This window comes from Trichoderma harzianum, assembly GCF_003025095.1.
Source record: "Trichoderma harzianum CBS 226.95 unplaced genomic scaffold M431scaffold_33, whole genome shotgun sequence".
In the NCBI taxonomy this organism is placed as follows: Eukaryota; Fungi; Ascomycota; class Sordariomycetes; order Hypocreales; family Hypocreaceae; genus Trichoderma; species Trichoderma harzianum.
Window position 1 is genome coordinate 115691 of NW_020209281.1, and position 23041 is coordinate 138731.

The following is a 23041-nucleotide window of genomic DNA, read 5'->3' on the forward strand; positions in this document are numbered from 1 at the left end:
TCCCCACACCCTCAACTGCGACCTGCATGAGAGCTGAGCTTGGGGGTGCGTTACAGGGATGTTAGCTAAAGAGACTCCCTGTCGTATTGAAGAGTAATAGTGAAAAAAAAGAGAGACCGAGACAACAGAAACTACCTTGAGAAAAATGATGCACCTCGAATAATATGCCCGGGTTGGGGTATTGATCTTTATCTATGCTTCCTTTACAAGACATACAGTTGTGAACTTAAGCGATAAGGGAAGTATTCTGGAGTTATGTGCAAGTAGTGCGTAGTTTTTGTTGAAATTATATCCTCATTGGTTCTAGGCTAACTTGACAGACTTGCCTGATAACTCTAGTGGTTGAGTTACTCAATCTTCTACCATCGGGAAGTAGCATCTATGGATATTACATACATACAGAAACGCTCCAAAGACAACATTCTGGAGAGCAACACTCAGCAGTAAAGCCTCAACTGCTCTCGCAGTCCAACTATCACAATGGGTATCTACCCTGGCGGCAAAAGCGTTCGCATCGACTCTCCCCGCCACCTCACTCTTCGGCATGCTCGTAATCTTGTGGCTGTACATCAACGCAATGTCCGACTTGCTCTTCGCAGCTCTGGAGAGCTTCAAGATGAGGGAGAGAGCAGCGAGGAAGAAATTGACCCTTTACCAGCTGGTCAGCAGAAGCTCAACTCATACTGGGCGCCTGGCCTGGAGGCAGGCAAAGAACATATTGTCTCTGTAGAGCAGGACATTAACCCAAACACTACAAAAAAGGGCAGCAAGAAGCTGCACTTGACAGCTGAGCAAGGCTTCTTTGTTGATGCTCCTCAGTTCTCGCTGCCTGACGGGAGTGTTCACTCGACATATCCTCCTGCGGGCTACAGCGATGATCACAGAATCTTGCCGCATATTGTCCTCACAGACCCTCATCTCCCTTGGGAGCGCCTGGGCAGCCCAAAGCAAGGAACCAACGCCGAGCTGAGGGAGAAGGTGAGGTTGATGGCTCTGGGATCTGAAGAGGAACCGGTGCGCAATCGTGTTCCTTGGCTGGTGGTGCTTTCTTTTGACCAGAGCGAACTGCGTCTGCCTCCTGAGGATCTAGACAAAATCTTCAGTGCCACGAGTGATGGTGTCATCAAGCCCGTCAAGCAGTCCTCCACTATGACTGTCAACATGAGCATCGCAGATCTGTGGAAACTGCCGACCAGCGATGTCATCACACCCGTAACACCGGACCTGGGCCCTGAGTCTATGAAGGATAGCCGTGGAGATTTTATCTTCGTCCAGCCTGAAATCTTCAAGAGCTTCTTTTCCACGTGGGATGAAGACAACAACAGGGTGATTCCGGAGAACAACAAGGCAGATACTTTACAGTATCAGTATCTAGCACATGTACGCAAGATTAACGGCTCAGGCATGGCCCTCGCGGGGGTAGAAAACACCGCCGTCTTTAGCATTGTCATCGGCAACAGATCTGGCCCTCTGGACAATCAGACGCCAACAACCATGTGCGCGCACCTCGTGTCGATTGAGGGCGTGGAAGACATGGCGTTCCCTAGCGATAGCCAGCGCTATGTGGCTCTCTGCTCGCTCTATAGCTGGAACTATACGGTACTGCCGCCCGATACCCTCAACGTGCCCGATGCCTTTGAGCATCTTGGCAGAACTTTGGATGTTTTGCGCGCTCCGGAGAGTATTATCAAGCCGCTGCGAGATGCTCCTGACAAGATCCGGCAACGCATTGCCAGTCGCCTTGACGACGGTTACACGCTGGTCAAGTATCGCACGCAGACGGGTGAACCAACGGTTGCGCTTTACAGAGGGCCGTTCACACCCACGTATGTGCCAGATCTAGCCCATTTAACCAAGTCCTCAAACTCCAGTGTTGATCTCCAGATTCTGGACAAAGAGCTTGGCATTATGGACATTACCTATTCGATAGCATGGCAGACTGGTCGCACCATGGCTCTGGGCGACGAGGTCTTTACTGCTGCCCTTAATAGGCTGAGAACGGCTATTCATGGACCAGCCATGAAAACAGTCAAGCTGCAGACGATCAAGGATATCAACGACATCTCGTTTCGCACGAAAGATGAAGTTCTTGAAGACCTCCCTGAAGTGATCCAGAGCCTTGCAAATATTCACATCAGGCGCGACGATGGCAATAACTTTGCGCCTCCAGTGCCTGGACAGCCATTCTTCTCCCCGGGAGGAGCCAAGAAACGCTGGTTCCGCCCGAAAATGGGTCGCTCTGACCTTCCCAATATGTCCTTTACCGATCTGGACTTTGAACAGAGGTATAAAGCCGCTGCGGTAGATGTTGCCCGTAGGCTTGCAGGGAGCAAGTCGGAGGGTTTGTTGTATGACGAGACCAATGACCCAGTGTCGACGGACTGGATGATTGTGCTCTCGTGGCTCGTTGACAAAATGTTCCTGTCGGGAGTCCCTGCGCACAGTCTGATACCGGACCCAACATATCTGGGTCCAGAAAGCCTGAGGTTCTTCCGCATTGATAAAAACTGGGTCGATTCCATGATTGATGGTGCTTTGTCGTTAGGCAACCATTCGCTCGTCGACGACGATCGGGTTGCTATCAAGACGGCGCTCAATCTCTACATTAATAGCGTACCTCAAGGAGCTAAACATAGGATTCAGATTCCTGCCTACGGCTTCTACCTGCGATCCGACTTGGTCACCATGTTTCCGGATCTTCGCGTAGAGGTACTCCCTGATGAAGAGGCTCTTTTCGCTGCTGGCGAGGAGCCTCCAGCTGGCGCTCCACTCCTCCGCCACAACATTGTCACAGACGGCATCATGATGGGCTTCATGGATCGCCTACCAGGATCAAACCAGTTTGGTCAACTAGTCTTCACGCAGCCAGCCCACCAGCAGCGGTTTGCCGTAGCTCGCGGACTCGATGTCAATGAGATTAAGGTCAATATCCGCAAACAGTATACGGTGGACCAAAAGACTCGCGAGACAGACACTGGCAGACATGACAAGCTTACGCAGATCATAACCAACCCCAAGGGTGACAAGTCTAAAGACAACATCTTTATCTGGGGTTCAAAGCCGGGGCAAGGCCTTAACGACCTCCGCATCTTGCGTCTCCCAAAGTATGCAGACGTGCAGCTAGAGGAGCTCGAGAAGTGGAAACAGACTGCTCCTGATGGGACGCCTTACTTCAAGGATGATACGGCAACCTCGGCACTGTTTTCTATGCAGTTGAACGATCCCGTCTACAAGCTCACCGTTGATCTTAAGGCCCATCCAGAAAATGAGAGCCTGGCCGCCCTTGGCCCGTCGAGTGGCCCCAGCGCTACTGAAGTCAGAATGCTGAGACAGCTGGAACCAGCTCGAATGGCGATGCATCCTGGTTATAGACAAGGGGGCAGTGGCGTATCCTCTCAATTTACACGCTATAATGATGACGACGATGATGAAGGTACAACGGGTGTAACCTTTCAGCGTCATGGGGAATATGTGCCAACGGTAAAGGCCCTTGCAAAGAACTTGGCACCCCATGTCCGCCACATCCCAACCATTTCAGCTCACAAACTGCCGAGGCCAAGCGAAGCCATCTCATCATTTGCTGAGCACAAGCCACGCGATAGGTTTAGCGACCCAGCGAGTGCACCAAGGTACAGAATCACCGTCAGCAGCAACATTGGCAGCCACTGGGACGTCATCACTCTCCGCAAGCCAAACTTGCAGCAAGACATCATCTTTGCCGTCTCTGTGGAGCAGAACCAGAGCAACCAGTACATGCTCGCGGAACTCGACATTCAGATCAAGCTTGGTCCAGCCAAGCAAGACGAAAATTACTTGATGCCGACTTACGCAGGCACTGGCGCCATCATGTTAACTAACCTGCGCTTCAACGTGCTGCCCCAGATTCTAGATGATGGCGGCCAGCGAGTCTTGCGCCTGCGAGTCTTGCCACGCGCTGCCAAAGGCTGGATTGACATTGGTACGGTCAAGGAGCTCGGCTTTATGCTGGGGCTCGCCCAGGTTAATGAATCGCTGGGTGATCCAACCCAAGTAGAACTGGATGTATGGGCAATCTACTGTAAAGATGCGCAGAATCCCAAGTTGGGAGACGACAATACCGTCAAGATACCTAATTCAATTACGACAAGGGTCACGGTGTTTGACAATCCACAATGGGCACAGTAGTAAGATGAGAATATTTGGATCATTTAACTTGTAGTGGCGGTTAGCGAGGGAACAGAGGCACTGCGAGTGAAAATGGACTGAAATTCAAGATGGAGACAGCTTAAAGTATAACCCCGTAGCTCCTTGCGCAATGTTAGCTCAGATTTTCTGTTTCGCCTAGCCAGCTCATATCGGAGTAAAGCTGGGATATTGAAATCGACTGCCCAGAGACTTAAAGATTGCGGAATTTGGAGTGTCTTGTCCTTGGAGAACATCCAAGCCACATGTTGGTGGATGTACGTGTAATCAAGAGTGATTACTGACTCTTGCATGCGGCATAGTAGTCCCATGTTGATTTAAAAGGTAGAACTGTGTGTGAAGTATGCAGCGTAATATAATGCGTATTTTATAGAAGGCATAAGTTGTTACAATCTTTAACCATTCTCGCTTCCAAACTACTTATTCAATAGGCTCGCCAGCTCCACGCTTCTTTTAAGTCATGGTGATTTTCGGGCATGCTAAGACTAAGGTATCCGAGGTTCGTAACAGCTGTCTGTCACAAAGAGTTGCTACAACCGTTTTGCATCAGGGTGACGATCTATGCAAGATAATGTTGTTCAGCCCGAAAAGTCACCCAATGAGCATTGTGTCACGACCTGGCTCTTATGGTCGCGACAATGGGCCTACAGGGTAGTCGGTTCCGGATAAACGACGGACCGACCAACCAATCAGGAGCGGATCATTGGATCATCGCAATGATCCAACGATCCATGAACGGATCATCAGAACTATGAGATGATCCACGACGGGATCATCAACCTTTGCAAATGATCCAGCCCAGCCAACTGGGTATATAAGTTCACTTCATGCCACTCATTAGAATACTTAGATAGCCAGTTGTTATCAACACAATAGCACTTAAGATTGAACACTCAGACACTTCTCTCTACAGCTAGTGACAAGATTGCCCGTTTACCGACCTGATCGCTCCGCCAACATAAACCATAGAACCACTCTAAGGTTTGTCCCTTGGGAACAGCTAACCTATACTAACATATAGGCACCGGTTCGTCACACATTGCAGTTAAAGTCTCCATAATTCTGTCGCTGTGCCTGAGGGGGCGCCCAAATTTAAATATCATCAGGCTGCAAAAACCTCAACCTTCCTCCTCCCTTCTTTATTTGCGACCGCAGACATTCCAAGCGCTTTAAGAAGCAATCATGACGACAATATGGGCGCCAAAACTTGGCTTAAACCCCGATCTCTTTGGCCTTCACGTTCATCCTCCTCTCTATCCACGAGGCAGCCTGATGCAGTTGGTTCCGCTGATGCCCAAAATGATCAAAGGCACCTAAAGGAACCAGTTGCTAACGTGGCGTCCGATGCCAACGCGACGACTATCCCTCAAGTAAAGGCAATCGAAACCATCGAACGATCCGAGGCTATTCAATCCTCAGCGACATCATCAACATTTGATAATACCCCGATTCGAGAACTTTGGAATATTGCGTACGAGAAACTGCGAGAAGAAGAAAGCGCCCTTGTTGTAGAGTATGAGGCTAGACTGCAAGGGAGCGTTGTCGCCGGTCTGGGTGAGGCTCTTAAGCTGAAATCGAACACCAGAGAGCGGATGTGGGCGATCCTTCAAAGCAAGATGAACGAAGTGAATAAAAATACGACCAAGTTCAATATAGGCAGCACCGAGATCAAGATGAGAGACGTTGCCCAACTCGTCTTAAATGTTGTGGGCGCTGCCAACAGTTACATCAGTCAGGCTGTAAGCGCCAACCCGTCAGCCTCGATAGCTTGGGCTGGCGTCAGCTTTTTGCTACCGGTAAGTCACGATGCATCATTGATCCTCTACGCAATGACGTATACTAATATTGAATGATTAATATGAATGAGCAGCTATTCATGAATATATCAACTAAAAGTGCCGCCCAGGCAAAAGGACTTGAGTACATTTCATCTCTTATATCCCAAAGCCAAATAAGAGAAGAACTACATTAAGTGTTACGAGTCACGCAAAGATGCTCAGCACGAGTTTCAGCAATCACACCGCCAATATAAAGCCGCTTTAGAGCGACTCTACAGACAGATATTGAAATTTCAGACTAAAAGCTGCTGCTATTACTCGAATAGCTCAGCTTTTCGCTATGGTCTTGATGCCGTTAAGTGGAACGACTGGGATCAGCTAGTGAACGACGTGCGCCAGCGAGATGCAGAGTTTGCTGCTTTCGAACAGATTTGGCGAGATTTACAGCATCTTGAGGAGCGCCTAGCAGCTGAAAGCCTGCATCGGGAAACTATGAACTCTATAGCCGCAATAAAAACAGAGTTGTGTATATCGCGCGAGGCCACCGAAAGTGCAATGACCAGACAAGAAGGCCATGAACTACTTAGCTGGCTTTGCGATATTGATCCCTCATTAATATACAATACTGCTCGAGAAAGTCACGAGGCTGGCACTAATGAATGGCTAATAACAAGTGAGGAGTTTCAGAGTTGGGAGAGGAGTGATGGGTCGCTGCTGTGGCTCCATGGCAAAGGTAAGCCTAACGCCGTTGTTTCCCATGAAATGAGGCATAAGTGCTTGCCTAGTCATTGTCTCTCTTCTCAAAATTCAAGCTAATTGTGTCTCTTTAGCCGGCTCGGGAAAATCAGTCATAACTTCCTCGGTCATTAGCTATTTGAAAGACAAATACTCATCGCGGCCTTCAACAGCTCTCGCTTACTTCTATTTTACTTTCAGTGACCTAAAGAAACAAGAAGTGGACGGAATGCTTGCATCCCTTATTAAACATATCTGTTCTTGTCTGCCTGCCATACCACAATCGGTCAAACAACTTGGAGATTATAAAACTAAAGGCGAACGTCCGGATACTAAAACACTCGAAGCAGCACTTATAGCCTCAACATTGAAGCTCTCGGCCGTGTTTTTTGTCATCGACGGCTTAGATGAGTGTCCGCTTTTTGGCAGGCAAAGGGAGAGGCTTTTAAAAAGTTTACAAAACATCCTTTTAAATACACCGAAGAATTTTCATGTTTTTTTAGCAAGCCGCAAAGAATATGATATTAATCTCAAAATACGTCCTCTTTTATCTCTACCGGATAGATTCGAGATCGACCTATTGGTCCAACGGAACACTCTGAATAATGATATCTATCAATACATTATCTCAACATTAGCAGCAGAGGAGTTTCAATTTTGGCCAGTTGACGTTAAGGAAGAGGTAACAAAGTCTCTTATTGAAAAGGCGGATAGTATGTGAGTCGTTATAGCTGCGCACATAACCAGTGGAGTGCTAATAACAACTGTATGTCAAGGTTTCAATATGTCCGCTTTCAGCTTGAAACACTTCAAGAGCTTTCATCTGTACCCGAGATCCGCAAGGCCCTTCTAGACCTTCCTATCGGACTTGATGCAACTTACAACCGAATTCTCGAAAATATTGACACCAAGTTCCAAAGCCAGGTTATAAATTCACTAAAGTGGTTGGCATTCTCAAAAAGAGTCTTAACAGTTGAAGAATTGACTGAAATATTTATTATTGACCCGGATAAAGATACTGCATTTGACGAAAACGCGCGCCTCTTTTCTTCTTCGGCTATAACTAGGTACCTTTCTGGCTTAATTGTCATTGAAAAAGGTCGGAGCTTAAGCGAAAGTCCCGTCCGCCTAGTCCACTTTTCCGTCAAAGAATATTTAACTTCTGACAGGATAGACTCGGCTTTCTCATTTACAGAAGCGGACGCTCATATAGATATCACGCATTCATGTCTAGCGTATCTTACGCATTTGAACACCACATATGAGAGAAACGTTGAAACCCCTTATGGTTTGGAAGTGCTCTATCCTTTAACAAATTACGCGGCTAAATACTGGGCGATGCATCTCGAGAAAGTACCGCGTGCGCAGTGGCCAGCCAAAGTCACACTCAGCGCTGTACTTGTGCTTGCCGGTCACAGCCTAAGCCTATTGCTCACTTTACTCGACCAAGGGAAAAGTGCAGGAGCATACGAACCTGAAGTTTCCAAATATTTGTGGAAAAAGCCACACTGTTACACTGCTTACAGTGGCCTTCAACAGATAACCGAGGTGATAATCGCTCAGAAGCATGGTGCGAATGAGTATATTACGCAAGAAGATTTGGATTTTGGACTATGTTATGCAGCCCGTGGAGGCCAAGCTTCCCTCCTACATCTACAGGTACCCCACCTTTTGGGTGCCTAACCACCAAAAACTCCTACCTGTTTAACTAGCTATTAGATAAAACAACTACGATTTTTTTATTTACGGTCCTATTTAGGGACCCTAGAGAGATAAAAATATCTGTAAACCCTTTAGATAACTAAAATAGAATAAAACCTATTACCTTTAGATTAGCAACAGCCTTTTAACTACTAAAGGAGGTAACTCCCTTAGGCTTAAGAACGGGAGAGGTTATAGTCCTCTCTTTTACCCTTAAGAAAAAAAGACGCTTTAAAGAAGCCTTTAGCATAGATAAAATACCCTTACTTAGTTTTAATAAAGTAAAATTAAGTATAGTAGTAATAGTAACTATAGCGTAAACAGCTTTAAAAGGCCTTATTACCTTTATCTTTAATAATATAAAAGAAGTTATTAACTTAAATAAAAAAAGGAAATCCCTTATTAAAAATAAAATTATAAACTAAATTAATAAAATTAATATATAATAATAGGCTAAATAAAATATAGTATTAAATATAACTATAGTTATTAACTTTTACTTAATATAATATACCTTTTAGTTTTCCTTAATAGTAGTAAAATAAGTTTATTTATACTTAAATACTACTTATAAAAACTTTATTACCTTCTATATTAACCTTAAGGGGAGGCTTAAAGACCTTAAGAAATTAAGTAGTAAAAAAAAAGCTACTTAATTAACTAAAATAATATTAGTTAATATATTTTATAATAAAAAAGATAAATTAAATACTACTAGGACCTTTATTATAGTAGAAGCTTTTATATTTATTAAAAAAATAGGCTAAAAAGACCCTAGGGTTATATAAGTATAGATTATATTATAAGAAAATACTTATAATAAAAACCCTTAGAAGGGAATTAATAACCTAAAGCTTTCCCCTATAGGTAGTATTAGTCTATAGCTATAAGCTATAGCTATAGCTATAAGAAAATAGAGCTTATAGCGGTTATTACAGTGGTCTTTACATCCCTATAGCTAGTCTATAGCACTAGCTATCACTAATATCCCCTATAACCCCCTATAACCTTTACAATCAGCTATACTTAATACTTGATCCTTCAACCTACCCTATAGCTTATAAGCTATTGCCTAATTAGGACTAGCTTATAGACCTTCTAAATAGCTATTGCTTAATTAGGCATAGTGTTATTAGGACCTATAAGCTTATNAATCGCATTCGGGCACCGTTTGCAACCGAGGCCGGAAATGAATTTCGAAAACAGCTATTAAACACTCAACGATTCTGCAACCATCAAAAGGAATCAAAATACATAAGTTATACCGTTAGATAGCCCTGTTTCCTAGCTATCTAATGGTAGTCTCTATGTATCTCAATTCTAACTGTTAGTACTGGTTTTTGGAATATAAATAAGAGAGGTTTTTCCTGAGTTTTCCTGTACTAGTAATTCAATTCAATGAATATATTCAACAAGCAAATTTGATTAATTTGATCCTTGTTACCCTTTGTTACTAGACCAGTGATAAGACTAGCTACCCTATAGCTTCAAAGTCTTATATATAAAAAATAACTAACCTCTCCGTTATATATAGAGAATTAGGAGTCCCCCTAGCGTTTATATAAGTAGTATAAACTAGGCTTTATATAGTAGTTTACTTTATAAGTCTTAATAAAAACTGCTTAATTAATAAATATATTAATAAAAAACTCCCTCCTAAGGTTGTTTTTACCTAATTATAATATACTATAGCTTTAGTAAGGAAAATAGTTTAACCTTTTTTTTTTACTAAAAATAATAAAGCTATTTAAGTAAGCCTAGACTTTAAAGACCTACTAAAGTTAAAAGCAGTAGAAAAATACCTAGAACTACTTAACGGCCTCCTTAGGTCTACCTTCCTTACTTACTTAAATAGGTTATAAAATAAATAAGGTAATACTAGCTAAGGAGCTATTATATACTATAACTTTAAAAAAACTATAGTATATAACCCCCTTGCTAACGTAAAGGTTTATAATACTAAGGCAGTAGGTACTTTTAAAACTATAAAGCTAGCTAAAATATATACCTTTATAAACCTAAATATTTAAAAGATTTTACTTTTTTTAAATAACTTAGTAGTAGTAAATAAAATACTAAAGCTAACTTTTACCTTATCTTAAAAAGCTTATATAAGGCTATACTAAATTACCTAAAGACTACTTTTATAAATAATTATAAAAGTAGCCTAAGTCTTAGGTTATAAAGATATACTAGGAAATAAAAAAGCTAACTAATTAGTAAAAAAAGGTTTAAAACTCCTTTACTACTTAAAAAACTACTTTACTATTACTTTTATTAAAAAGTAAATAAAAAAAAAATATAAGGAAATATAAAATAATAATTAAAATAATAACTACCTAGAGTTATATAAAACTAGTAGATAAAGCCTTTATAAAGCCCCCTTTATATCCCTAAAGTTATATTTCCTATACTTAATCTTATATAGGCTATTAGTTAAAAGGTTTAAATATAAAAACTTTATAAAATATTATAAAAAATTTAAATATAATATTAGGCTTATTTATAAATATAAGAAGCTAAGGATATAAAAGTACTTTATAAAATACTATATAATAGCCTTTTTCCTCTTTAATATATTAAAAAGGAAAGTATACTTTAAAACTACTTATATTTAATACCTCTTTAGTAATAAAGGGCATAAGGATTTCCAGAAACTAATAAAAGAGATAAGCTTATACAGCCCCCCCCCTATAAAAATAAATACGTAAAACAGATTAATACTTCCCCATTTCCTTTATTACATTAAAACGTAGCAAACGCCTAATCTAAACTCAGCGGCTCCTACCATCCTAGTGCCTAGATAAGGACTTATGTAACTAGCTTACTTAGTAGACGTTAATAATAAAACAAATAAACAAACAAACAGCCCGTGGAGGCCACCTGGATATTATGCAATTATTTCTCGAAAAGGGTGCCAACATGAATGCGCATTGCGGCAGATGGCATTCAGCAGTACATGCGGCCGTGAGCGGTGAACACATGAATATTCTAGAGCTGTTTGTCAGCAAAGGGGCCGATGTCAACTCTCAACCGCCATTATTTGTGTGTATTTCTATATGGAACACACAATGTTTGAAGTATCTTCTCGACCATGGCATGAATATTGATACACAGGATATACAGCATGGGACCGCACTACACAAGGCAATAGCCGATGGTCATTCTGCGCATTTCGATCTATTGTTGGAAAGAGGCGCTGACATAAATGCTCTGAGTGAGAAACTTGGCTCACCGCTCCAGGCAGCATGCGTGGGACCGGACGAATTTAGCGGAACGAGAGAGCAAATGTTTCCAAAAATTCAATACATTGAGAAGCTTTTAGAACTCGGCGCAGATCCCAACATCTGTGGTGGAAAGTACGCCACAGCGCTACAAGCTGCGTGCAGTATTTGGGAAAAAGACAGAGTTGACTTATCAACAGAAGTTGTGCGGCTTCTCCTTGAACACGGCGCTGATGTGAATGTTCAAGGAGGGCACTGGGGCTCAGCTCTCCACGCGGCAGCGGCGTCATATTTAAAGGAAAAGGTCGAAATTATGAAGCTGCTCCTTGATCACGGTGCCGGGGTCGATCAAAGGGGTAATGACGGAGAAACTCCGCTGCATGTCGCCTGCCACGAGGGGACCTTTGAGGCGGTGCGCTTTCTGGTCGACCGAGGCGCCGATGTCAACGCTGAAAGTGGTCGATTCGGCACGCCAATACTAGCTGCTGCAGCCCAAGGAGATGACTGTATGCCAATATTCACTCTCCTCATGGATAAAGGTGCCAATATCAACCATCAAGGGGGAGAATGTAGATCTGCGCTACAGGCCTATTTTCACAGCTATCAAGGGAATGTTGAATCGTTTCGCTTTCTCCTTGAGCACTGCGCAGATGTCAATGCGAAAGGTGGCAAGTATGGGACGGCACTCATAGCTGCCTGTGCATCTGGTATACAACAGAGAGAAAAGTATGTGCGGTTGCTGCTGGATCATGGCGCCGACGTAAATGCACAGAGTGAGGAGTATGGAACGGCACTCATCGCTGCTTGCCAGTCATGTTTTGATGAGGGAAACACACAAATAGTACGATGGCTGTTGGATTGCGGCGCCGATGTAAATGCACAAGGCGGCAAACATGGAACGGCGCTTTCAGCTGCCTGCAGCTGGAACGACGTCCAGGCAGAGGAGGCAGCGGCGTTGCTGCTCGATCACGGCGCAAATCTTCACCTGCAGGACTGCGCCGCTTGGTATTCGGCAATTCGTTTCATTATCACTCACGATACTTTCTTTGGGTTTACTTACAGAAGCATCGGTCCCGTGCTTGAACTCCTCCTTAATCGCGGCATGGACATTAATCATGAGCATGCAGAGTATGGCACTGCCCTGCACGCTATGGTGAATGGGGGAAGCGCAGGCGGAACCTGGCATGCAGGGATTAACGTCCTATTTAACCACCACATACATCCAAACATCATGAACGATCGGTTGGGCTCCGCGCTGCACATAGCGTGTACAATTCGGCAGCACGAAGTCGTACATGCGGATTTCGACCTCTGGTGCTTCGACTGTGAAAACATCAACCCTTCATCCGGCAAAACAGCGTATCTTCTTGGACAATGTCCTAATATTAATGTAAATGCACAAGGCGGAACATTCGGCACAGCTCTCCAGGCCGCCGCCTATTCGGGACAGACCCTATCAGTAAGGCTACTACTAGACAGAAGAGCCAGACTTAATGTACGTGATGGAAAATACCACAGCGCCTTGAACGGGGCTATTATCAGCGGTCATTGGAATATTGTCAAAATTCTGCTTGCCGCCGGCGCGACACCCGATTGTCACCTGCAAGAGCAACCTAACGAGGATTAGCTTCAGACTGTTTTAGAGGAGGACGGCCGAGGGGCAGTGGAGAGATATAGAATGTTTTGGGAAGTGGAGTTGGAGAAGAAAAGAGGAGGAGAAGGAGCCTCGAACTCATAACGATGTAACGAAGAGTTTTCCTTTCCCTCAATTTGGCTAGCGTTGGAGAAGAACTTCTTATTGAACATGACATGATAAATTCCCCTAAATCCACTATGAACCGAATATTTTTTTTATTTCCAGGTTGTCAAGTAGATCAGAGAAGTCTCCTGGAGAATTCCTTGGCTCCAGATCATCCCAAGCTATGCAACGTATCTCTCTGCGGGCATCGATTTGCCATTGAAATATCATAGAATGTTCCAGTCACAGACACTATTTCTCTCAGCTATTTAAAATTTATACCATTGAGCCAAGTCTTTCGCTGTCTCCTCGACTGGCTCCTTGAAGGTTAATGCGTTATATAAGGTAGGAGGGTGCTTGTTGTGGATTATTGAACCCGTCAAATAGCTAGAGTACAGACAGTAGTTCAGCACAGCCAAAAACTTCTCCATCTGATAGCGGTTGTTAATAAAAGATGGATAGTATATAACACTATTGGCATTTACAGGTCTTAGTCAAGCGCAGGACGACATATACTGTCACGAGCTCTTGGCTGCATTTTAAATAATAGAACACTATCTCAGGAGGTTAATAACATTTTCAAACAAAGACGCCTCTGTAATCGCTTCCAAGGTCAACAACAAAATGAAGTTCGTAAAGTCTGATTGGCTGTGTGGTTGTTAATCTCAGCGTGTAGTGGGAATAGGGCTAGACAAGAGCGAGCACGTGCATATGAACCATGGGAGCGGAACCTTCGGGGTTTTATGTTCAACGTCTTCTATTATTATATCTTGGGTCTCCGTTTTTGGATCCACACGAGATCTCCAATTCGAGTTCGAAGAGAGCTACGTTGACCGCCTATAGGCTGCCAAAGTAGTGTAGGTTACGCATTCTTGTGGTACCTTTGAAAGGTTAAAGAGTTATGTATGTCTGTGCATATGAAACTCTGCAACGAAATATTCATTAAGACATCAGTCAGCCAAGCATTCCAAGGCATCAGCTGTACTTTTGTCAAAATCACTAGACTTGCCATTTGAAAGGGGTCAGCTTATTAGACAGCATCTCCCTTTAAAGACTTGATCGTTTCAAGAATTTTATCCGGGGTATCCCCGTTTATGCAAGTTTGTTGAAGATTCCTCCTTTGGTCGAAGCCCCATCTCACATAGAAGCGCTAGGCCACGACCGGGACTGTCTTCAATGCATAACTTGCTTAGTAGTCGACAAACTAATGTCGCGTCCATCGACATTTACGGCGCAAATCTCGATCCCGCTGCATCGTCAGGACAAAATGCTCCGGGCGTTGACTCGTCACGTGGACACGGCATGCGACGAACAGCAGAACTTCCAAGGCACAGCTTCTTAGGCCTACTCATTAGGACCAAGCATTCATCGTCCACTGGCGATGCTGTGAGGACAGCAAGAAGACCCTTGGCTGGGATCGCGTTTCCACGAACACACCCATGGCGACGGCCTCTGGTAATACTGGGCGGCCGAAGCCGTTCTTCCCAAAAGCAGACGCCGCCATCCTAACATCGAGACATGGACTCCCGCCGGCTCGTCCGCGGACCGTCTGGCCTGTCTTCGATCCGGACAATGTCGACAGGCCTATCGGAGCGTGGACCCCGGAAGTAGGGGAATGCTTCTATCCTCCAAAGGTGGACGAATTTGCGGCATCGTCAATCCCTGACGAGCCCATGTGCATCCCCGACCGATATCTGCGCGCCTTTCTAGCCGAGAATGAGAGATTGAGGTCGTCCATGCTTTGGTACTACACCCGCGATATCCTCAGCGAGACCGAGTTTCTTTCTGGCCTTCAGGAAAAGGCACATTTAGCACAGGAATCCACTGGCTGGGAGTTTGTCGTCATCGGCATTCTCGATGTCAATTACTACATTCGCCTGGCATCTATCGGGCTTCCTTTGGCCATTCTTCCACGCGGAGAGACCTTGTGTGCACACACTGTTACCCAACCTCCCGGCGTATGTGAATGACCATATCCGATATGTCGAGTTTTACTAACCCTTGCTAGAATGTTTTTCTGTTGCCAAATATGATGGAAGACTGGAGATTTAGAAATTCACCTTACGTTGAGTCTGGTGGGCTACGGGCATATGCTGGAGCTCCACTCCGCTTGCAAAGTGAGTCGGGAGACTGCGTTAGCCTTGGATCACTTTGTGTCACTTCAAGAACAAAACAGGAGCCTTTGACCAAGTCTCAACAACAAACACTCGCTCGCTTGGCCGACTGGGTCGTCGCCGATATTGTTCAATGTGCAAGAGCAAGGCGTCAGCGAGACCGGCGCCGAATGTCAGAACTTATCTCATCAGCACAAGCCGAAGCAGAAAAAACATCTTCTGAAGAGCCGATTTTACGGATACTGAGGGCTACGTATCCAGATGCGGCCGTAAATGTACAATCATCCAAGCAGGCCCGTGTCGAAATCGAAGATCATGACCCTATACCCTTGGCCGACTTCGAGGGTGGTTTGTGGGAGGACACAGATTACCTTGACGATTTCATCAATAACTCAAACCAAAAGGCTTTCCCTTCAACCAGGGTAGTACGTGCCATTATTGCACCATGCGACACCCTAGCGGGACCTTCTTCGCTCGTTGTAGCTTCCAAAGACTTTCGACTGGTGTTTGATGATGTTGATTCCTGGTTTGTTTATACTTGTGCAACCATGCTCTCTCAGGTATGGCACAAGCGCCTCCTAACGGAAGTAATGAGAGCAAAAGAAAAGTTTCTTCGCGGAATTTCTCACCAACTTCGAACCCCGATTCATGGCATACTCGGTTCTGTAGACCTGCTGGCCGAAGAGCTTTTGTTGCGAAAACAGCGTGAAAGTAAGGAGGCGACATCATTGCCGGCCATAGATTTGACAGCCAAGCTTTTAGAATCCACCGTCTATCTGGATACCATCAAATCGGCAGGACGAGATCTGATGTCCATAGTCAACAACATGATTACCCTAAACCGGTGGGCCGACATCGCGATGACGAATCGACATTATGCTGAACACACTATTAACGATCTTGAGATGGAGCTGGGAAATGAGCTTCGAAAAACAACTTCAGACGATACTCGTTATAAGGCCTCTGTTTTCTTTCACCATGACCTATTGCTGGATTGCGTCAACTTTCGGACCGACCTCGGCCTCCTTCGTGACAGCTTGGTACCAATCATCATTAATGCCATTCAAAATACTCCAAAGGGCATCATAACGGTAACCACATCGATAGATTCGGATCACCAACAGCTCATCGTTGATGTTGAAGACACTGGCCGTGGTATTCATCCTGACCACCATGAACGCATATTTGAGCCTTATGAAAAGGTTGAAATGCATTCGCTGGGTGCTGGACTCGGCTTGACCATCGCATCCAGGTTGGCAACACTGCTTCACGGGTCTGTTAGTTTGGTGTCGTCAGACGTCAACCGTGGATCACACTTCAAAGCCACATTCCAGGAGATGGAATGTGCCCGCGTACCACTTTTATCACAGCCCCTTGCTCAGAAGTTCAATACTTTACCCTCCAAATTTTACAACATGACGACTGGCTTAGATAACACATTGCTGTTCGACCGCTTGACTCGATTCTTGGCCTTGCACGGCTTTAAATCGTCCGATAGCCTGGATGGCTCCTTTGCCATTTTGGATTTTGTGTCAGACTTGAAGAAGCATCGCTCAAATATGTCCCAGATCCCCTCAGGATACGTTGCCCTCTGCCTGGTGCCGGCTTCGGAAGGGAAATGCTTCCTGGATCAGACATCTAAGAACATAATATATCTCAGCGCACCCTTTTTACCTTCCACGATAAGCTCAGCACTCGAAGAGGCAGACAAATATCTTTCAAATATGAAAATCTCTAATGCATGTACGCCTCGACCTGACGATTCTTCGATCAATCCCTTGGACATACCCACAGATCTGAGCACAGAGAATGAGGATAAGCCCTCAACCTGTCCAAATGAGCAGGTGGCTCAGCCAACCGCAGGTAACCCGGCCCAAACTGGCTTAATAACGCCCCCCGTGGAAATAAATTACGATGCTTCAATCCCCACCGCCCTCACAATCTCCACGCCTACGGCACTACTTGTTGATGACAATGTCATCAATCTCCGCATTTTGCAGATGTACTGCACCAAACGGGGACTCCCATACCACTGCGCGACTGACGGCCTGCAAGCTGTGGAGATATTTTCCCGACAACAGTCCCTGGCCACCGCTGGCAAGGGAGCAGGGATCCACCTAATCTTCATGGATCTTCAAATGCCAGTCTGCGATGGATTCAAAGCCACTCAACAGATACGCCAGCTGGAGAAACAGAACAAGTGGGGGCAAAGTATCATGTTTATTGTGACCGGCCAAGACAGCCCGGCAGACAAATCAACTGCAGAGGACGTTGGTGCCGATGAATACCTGGTGAAACCTGTCGGCATCAAAATTTTGGATCGTAATGTGGCTCGGCATTTTCCCAAATTTAAAGCCGGCTGAGGGACCATATAAATGCAGTACACGAGCACACCAGCATATGCGCGGCCGTCCATCGCCGCCCGCCGTCTTCCATATCTTGTAGTCCGCCAATCCGTTGATAACCCAGTACACCAACGGCTATTCAGTACGACGAAATACGATGAACACTGCCAGACGTAGACATGTCAATGAACCACAGTACGATTATACGAGAACCTTACCTAACATCTGTCAGTACAGTACAGCCTTACGAGGTAGACGAGCGACGTCACAAGATATAGATCATTTTTGAGTGATGATATATTGTTAATAATCCCACCAATAGTAACATTTTGTCTCCGCATTGGTCAGCTTCTGTATGCTAGTGTGTTGTTTAATATATGCAGAGAACATATAAGTGTACTATTTGGTAGCCATGTCTAGAGCACCCCTATCCAATCCGTATACAAATCTTGGTGTGCTTTAAAAATAGTTGCTGCGTATTAATCTAGAGCGTTATTTGACAGCCGACCGCAGCTTCTTTATAACCTCCCGAATGCGGCAACGGTGGTCTTAGTCAATTCAAGCATATAGACCATCTAGGAAGGTCATAATCCATCGACCCGCGTAGAACGTAAGCCTTGTGTTCCTGACTAACTTGCGTTATCAATGGGGTAGTTACATGGTCTAGACGATTTCTGACGTTGAAGACTTGTTCGCTCTGGGTTAATAACTTGGGTAGTTGTTGAGAACAACAGCATGACCAGTTGATGCCGCGGTTTGTACTGCTCCGAAGAGTTGACTATGCACTTCTATACTTTATCCTCTCTTAGTTGTTGACTATTGCACTAAGTATAAAATTAAGCATAGCGAAACCCTTCTATAAGTTAATATACATATAGGCTACATACCTCATACTCGTAAATATCCAATTACAATTGACACTACACCGCACTTGTGCTCCCATACCTGCAGGGACTATAGTGGGCCGTAAGCGCTATCAAAAGGTCAGCTTATGTAGCTGCGAATGTTATAGCTTCATATGGGCTCGGCTATCAAACTGGGTAATTCGAGCGAATCAAGCTGTGAAGTTGGGTATCACAAGCCATAAGGCTGTAAGTTTTTTTCCATCAATGAACCCGTCAACCCATCACAGCGACAATCATTTCTATAAAGAGTCTCAACTTCCTTCCATTTTTGCGACGATCCGAGAACTCTATTCCACAACTCAACCAATCAACTCAGTCTTCCAACACCAAGAGTTCCCCAGTTTGGACAAACAGAGTCACAATGCTTTTCTTCGCGCTTCTCGCACCTCTTCTCGGGCTCGCAGCTGCCGCTCCTGTCGCAGATGCTGCAGAGGGAAGCATCAATGAGCTCCTTAAGCGTGGTGATGGCTCAGGTGTCCACCTTGTGAACTGCGATGGCTTTGGAGGCGAGGGTACCATTGTGCCCCCCAGTTCCCACGTTGTGGTAGGTTTACAACTATGATCACCTAACTCTGGTCGAGAGTTTCCAAATAACCATATTGTGGTGTTAGTTCTGCGAGAATGACAGCAACTGCAACTTCTCGCCCTCCGGTGACAACATCTGCACGATGGGAGTGAACTTCTGGTTCACATGGGAGGGACAAGCTCAGGCCTGCACATTCTCTTCTGGTGCTCGATTTTCTTGGTTTGTCAACAGCGACGCGCAGTCGCAGCCAAACTTTGTGCACGTTGGGTAAGTCTTGCAAAACTCTTCAGCGCGACCAAACCCTGAGACTAATGTGATGTGATGTAGCGATGGTGGCAACCAGTTCCGTGCCTACGCTGGTTTCAAGGACGACAAGCACACGATGTTCTTCCGTGGAAGTGGCCAGTGCCATTCTATCTACTACTTTGTTTAATGGCTAGTGGAATGGCTTTGACGGATAAGCATGGGTTCTTAACCTTGGGTTACCATCTCACAACTGCCAACAGTCAGCACTTTGGACGAGTGTTGGTATACTTGATTATGACTCATTTTGTTTCATAACCTTTTACTTGATAAGGTTTCCCTCAGCCCTACTGAATTGGGTACTCAGGTAGCATTGGGTAACCCACTCTGTTACGGAGTATTCGTGCAAGGGTTACCCGTCAGCCCTACTAAATTAGGTACATATGTAGCATTGTATATAAATTATAAAAGTAATTGGATGAAGACTACATTTTTTCAAGCGTATGTGACAATTGTGCCCCTTGTAGTATCTTCTAGAATATATCTGTGGTTGTCTGATCTCCTATATCCCTATGAGATGGTTGATTCTATTTATATGTACAATATACGGAGTAGGCTGAATCATAAATACGTAGACTTTGATAGCTACTGTGCTGGTTCATTGGCTTATCTCAATACAAGACAGCGAGTGGGTTGAGACACAGGCATACCCTATTCTCAATCAGCTTCTTGGCGCATCATTCAACGGCCAGCCTTATATCTGCGTACCTATGCGAAAAGCGGTATAGGAACAGGTCATAAAAATGCAATTTAATTAAGAAAGAAAATAGCTGAACGTGAGATGATGCGCTTTAACATAAATACAGAAAATCGCCCCACCCGAAATCTCAATTATTACGGCTCTCCTTGAAAAAGTAAATAACGGAATGAGAATAGTTTATAAACCCAAGAACATAACACTTTAGTCAAGCCATTCAGAACTAAGTATGAGCGAAATGATGTGAAGAAAATTATTTTCATAAGCGTCAGAAGCCCAGGTGAAGCTTCAAATTGCGCCTCTCGTTAATAAAGAGAGGAGCATCATTTTTAATGCACTTCGAGAGTCCACAGACACATCTTCTAGTGAAACTCCGCAAGCTTCCCTCCTACATCTACAGGTACCCCACCTTTTGGGTGCCTAACCACCAAAAACCCTCACTCTGTTTGACTAGCTATCAGACAAAACGACCTCGTTTTTTACTTTCACGGTCCCATCTGGGGACTCTGGAGAGATGGCAACATCTACAAACCCTCCGGATAACCAGAACAGAACGAACCCCGTCGCCCCCGGACCCGCGACAGTCTTTCAATTTCAGAAGGAGACGACCCCCTCAGGCCCAAGCACGGGAGAGGTCATGGTCCTCCCCTTCACCCCCAAGAAGAAAAGGCGCTTCGGAGAAGCCCTCGGTATGGACAAAATGCCCACACCCAGCTTCAACAGAGCAAAACCAAGCACAGCGGCGACATCGACCGCAGCGCAGACAGCCTCGAGAGGCCTCATCGCCTCCATTTTCAGCGGTGCAAAGGAAGCCACCGACCCAAGCAAAGAGGGGAAATCACTCACCAAAAACAAAATCATGAGCCAAATCAACGAGATCAACGCCCAACAACGGGCCAGACAAGACGTGGTATTGAATATAGCTATGGCTATCGACTCCTGCCTGGCGCAATACACATCCCAACTCTCCTCAGCGGTGGCAGAACAGGTCCGAACATGCCTGAACACCGCACTCGAAAACTTCGTCACCTCCCACATCAACCCAGAGGGGAGGCCCAAAAACCCTGAAAAAATGGGCAGCAAGGAAAGAGCTGCCCAACCATCTGAGACAGCGTCAGCCAACTCATCTCGCAGCGAGGAAGGCAAATCAAACGGCCCCAAGAACCCCACCACAACGGGACCTCCCGCAGCCACTGGAAAAGTGGGCCAGAAGGCCCCCAAGGTCACGTGGGCACAGGTCGCGTCGCGGAACACCACTCACAACAAAAAGCCGCAAAATGACAGCAACACCCAGAAGAATCCTGCTCCCAGCAGCGAGGGGCCGGCCCCCGCTGACAGAAAACAGAACAAAGACAAAATCACATCGGGCAACCAAAAGCCCGATGACCGCATCTTCATCCGGGTCCCGCCAGACCATGTCTGGAGGAAGATGACGGCCATCGGGGCTAAACAGGAACTGATCAGCCTCATGAAACTCAACGTCGAAGACATTACCTACTTCCAGGAGGTCCGATCGGGTTTCGCCCTCCGGGCAAAGGATCAAAACACCAAGAACAAAATCATCGCTCTCAAGCCAGCCGCAGAGAGCAACGACCTAAAAATCGAAGAAGCATGCACATGGAAGATCTTCCTCGTGCGTGGCGTGCCGAAAACTTATACTGACATGAGCGGGACCCACCCCACGGACGCGCTAATCCCCGAGGAGGCGCGCGCCAGGGCTGGGGCCAAGAACCCACCAGTGGCCTGCCGCAAGGCCCCCTTCGGGGAATCTCTTGACACCTGCGGCTACTTCATCTCGTTCAAGGAGAACGTCAAACCCGGCTTCAGACTATTCAATATCTCCCACCCGGCGGAAGTCCGGGTGCAGCAGCCCCGGGTCACTCAGTGCCAACGGTGCCTCGGTTTCCACAATCCCCGGAACTGCACCAGAACAGAAAGGTGCCTTAAATGCGGCAGGCCGTCATACAGGCACACCGACAACATGGCAGACTGCCCGTCCCCCCCGCAGTGCGCCAACTGCAATGGCCCTCACACGGCAGACTCCCTAAAATGCCCTGCTAGACCGGCGGTCAGGAACGGGGAAAAAGTGCACACAACCCGGGCCCAACTCCAGGCAATCCGGGAATTGGGCCAGCAGGAATACAACAAAGCCAACCCACCCAAACCCAAGCCTGCCCCCGCCCCGGCCCCCAATGCCGAGAAAACGTCTAACCCGGAAACCCGAACGGGCCCCCGCATACGGCTGCCAATATCCAGCTCGGCGCCACCCTTCCCCCCTCAGGCCCCGGCCAAGAAGGTCATAGTCGAAGTCGACCCGGACGAGGAGGACCCCCACGAGGGAGCCTCCCCCGCCAGGTCGGCAGTCCACGTGGCCGGCCCGGACAGCGAGGAGGAGGACGTAGAGACAGAAGGGGACGAAAACATGCTTGACGCTCCCCCCGGAACTGACGGACCCCTCGATGCGAGCCTATGAACGATAGGCCCCGTCGCAGCCGCCGAAGAAACACTGGCCTCAAAATCTTCCAAGCCAACGTCGGGAGGAGCGGTCCATACCAGGACATCGCCCTATCGCTGGCATGGGAAGGTGGCTACGACATTGTGCTGATCCAGGAACCCTACGCCCAATGGGACAGGGTGTCGAACAGAAGGCAAACCAAGAATCATCCTGGATATCAAGCATACAACCCCCTGAACAGCTGGAGGGACGCCAGACCCTCAGTTCTCACATTCGTTAGAATCTCTCCGAACCTCCCCAGCAAACAACTCTCTCCCCCAGGCCTGGAGGACGGATGC

General features: G+C 46.0%; 6 protein-coding genes across 6 annotated transcripts; all 6 read left to right on the forward strand.

Annotated features, from left to right (window-relative positions):
- Positions 1-350: 350 nt before the first annotated feature.
- M431DRAFT_514178 (hypothetical protein) lies at positions 351-4560 on the forward strand. Its single transcript, XM_024920168.1, has one exon. The coding sequence runs from the start codon at positions 481-483 to the stop codon at positions 4162-4164; it is 3684 nt and encodes a 1227-aa protein (XP_024767503.1). The 5' UTR covers positions 351-480; the 3' UTR covers positions 4165-4560.
- Positions 4561-5343: 783 nt separating this feature from the next.
- Positions 5344-8173, forward strand: M431DRAFT_536055 (hypothetical protein; the record flags this gene model as incomplete). The annotated part of the gene is made up of 5 exons (XM_024920980.1): positions 5344-5978; positions 6156-6693; positions 6791-7412; positions 7472-8048; positions 8114-8173. Exons 1-5 carry the CDS (start codon positions 5376-5378, stop codon positions 8171-8173), a joined length of 2400 nt encoding a protein of 799 aa, XP_024767504.1. The 5' UTR covers positions 5344-5375.
- A 4569-nt stretch (positions 8174-12742) lies between these two features.
- On the forward strand, positions 12743-13443 carry M431DRAFT_514179 (hypothetical protein). The gene has a single exon (XM_024920169.1). The coding sequence runs from the start codon at positions 12852-12854 to the stop codon at positions 13245-13247; it is 396 nt and encodes a 131-aa protein (XP_024767505.1). The 5' UTR covers positions 12743-12851; the 3' UTR covers positions 13248-13443.
- Positions 13444-14558: 1115 nt separating this feature from the next.
- M431DRAFT_129450 (hypothetical protein) lies at positions 14559-18293 on the forward strand. The gene is made up of 2 exons (XM_024912404.1): positions 14559-15316; positions 15367-18293. The coding sequence occupies exons 1-2, from the start codon at positions 14798-14800 to the stop codon at positions 17833-17835; spliced, it is 2988 nt and encodes a 995-aa protein (XP_024767506.1). The 5' UTR covers positions 14559-14797; the 3' UTR covers positions 17836-18293.
- Positions 18294-19028: 735 nt separating this feature from the next.
- On the forward strand, positions 19029-19967 carry M431DRAFT_129453 (hypothetical protein). The gene is made up of 3 exons (XM_024912405.1): positions 19029-19266; positions 19334-19515; positions 19576-19967. Exons 1-3 carry the CDS (start codon positions 19084-19086, stop codon positions 19679-19681), a joined length of 471 nt encoding a protein of 156 aa, XP_024767507.1. The 5' UTR covers positions 19029-19083; the 3' UTR covers positions 19682-19967.
- Positions 19968-20762: 795 nt separating this feature from the next.
- Positions 20763-21605, forward strand: M431DRAFT_69791 (hypothetical protein; the record flags this gene model as incomplete). Its single annotated transcript, XM_024921794.1, has 1 exon — positions 20763-21605. A coding segment is annotated over one exon (843 nt), but the record flags the coding sequence as incomplete, so codon positions are not given.
- Between the last annotated feature and the right edge of the window lie 1436 nt (positions 21606-23041).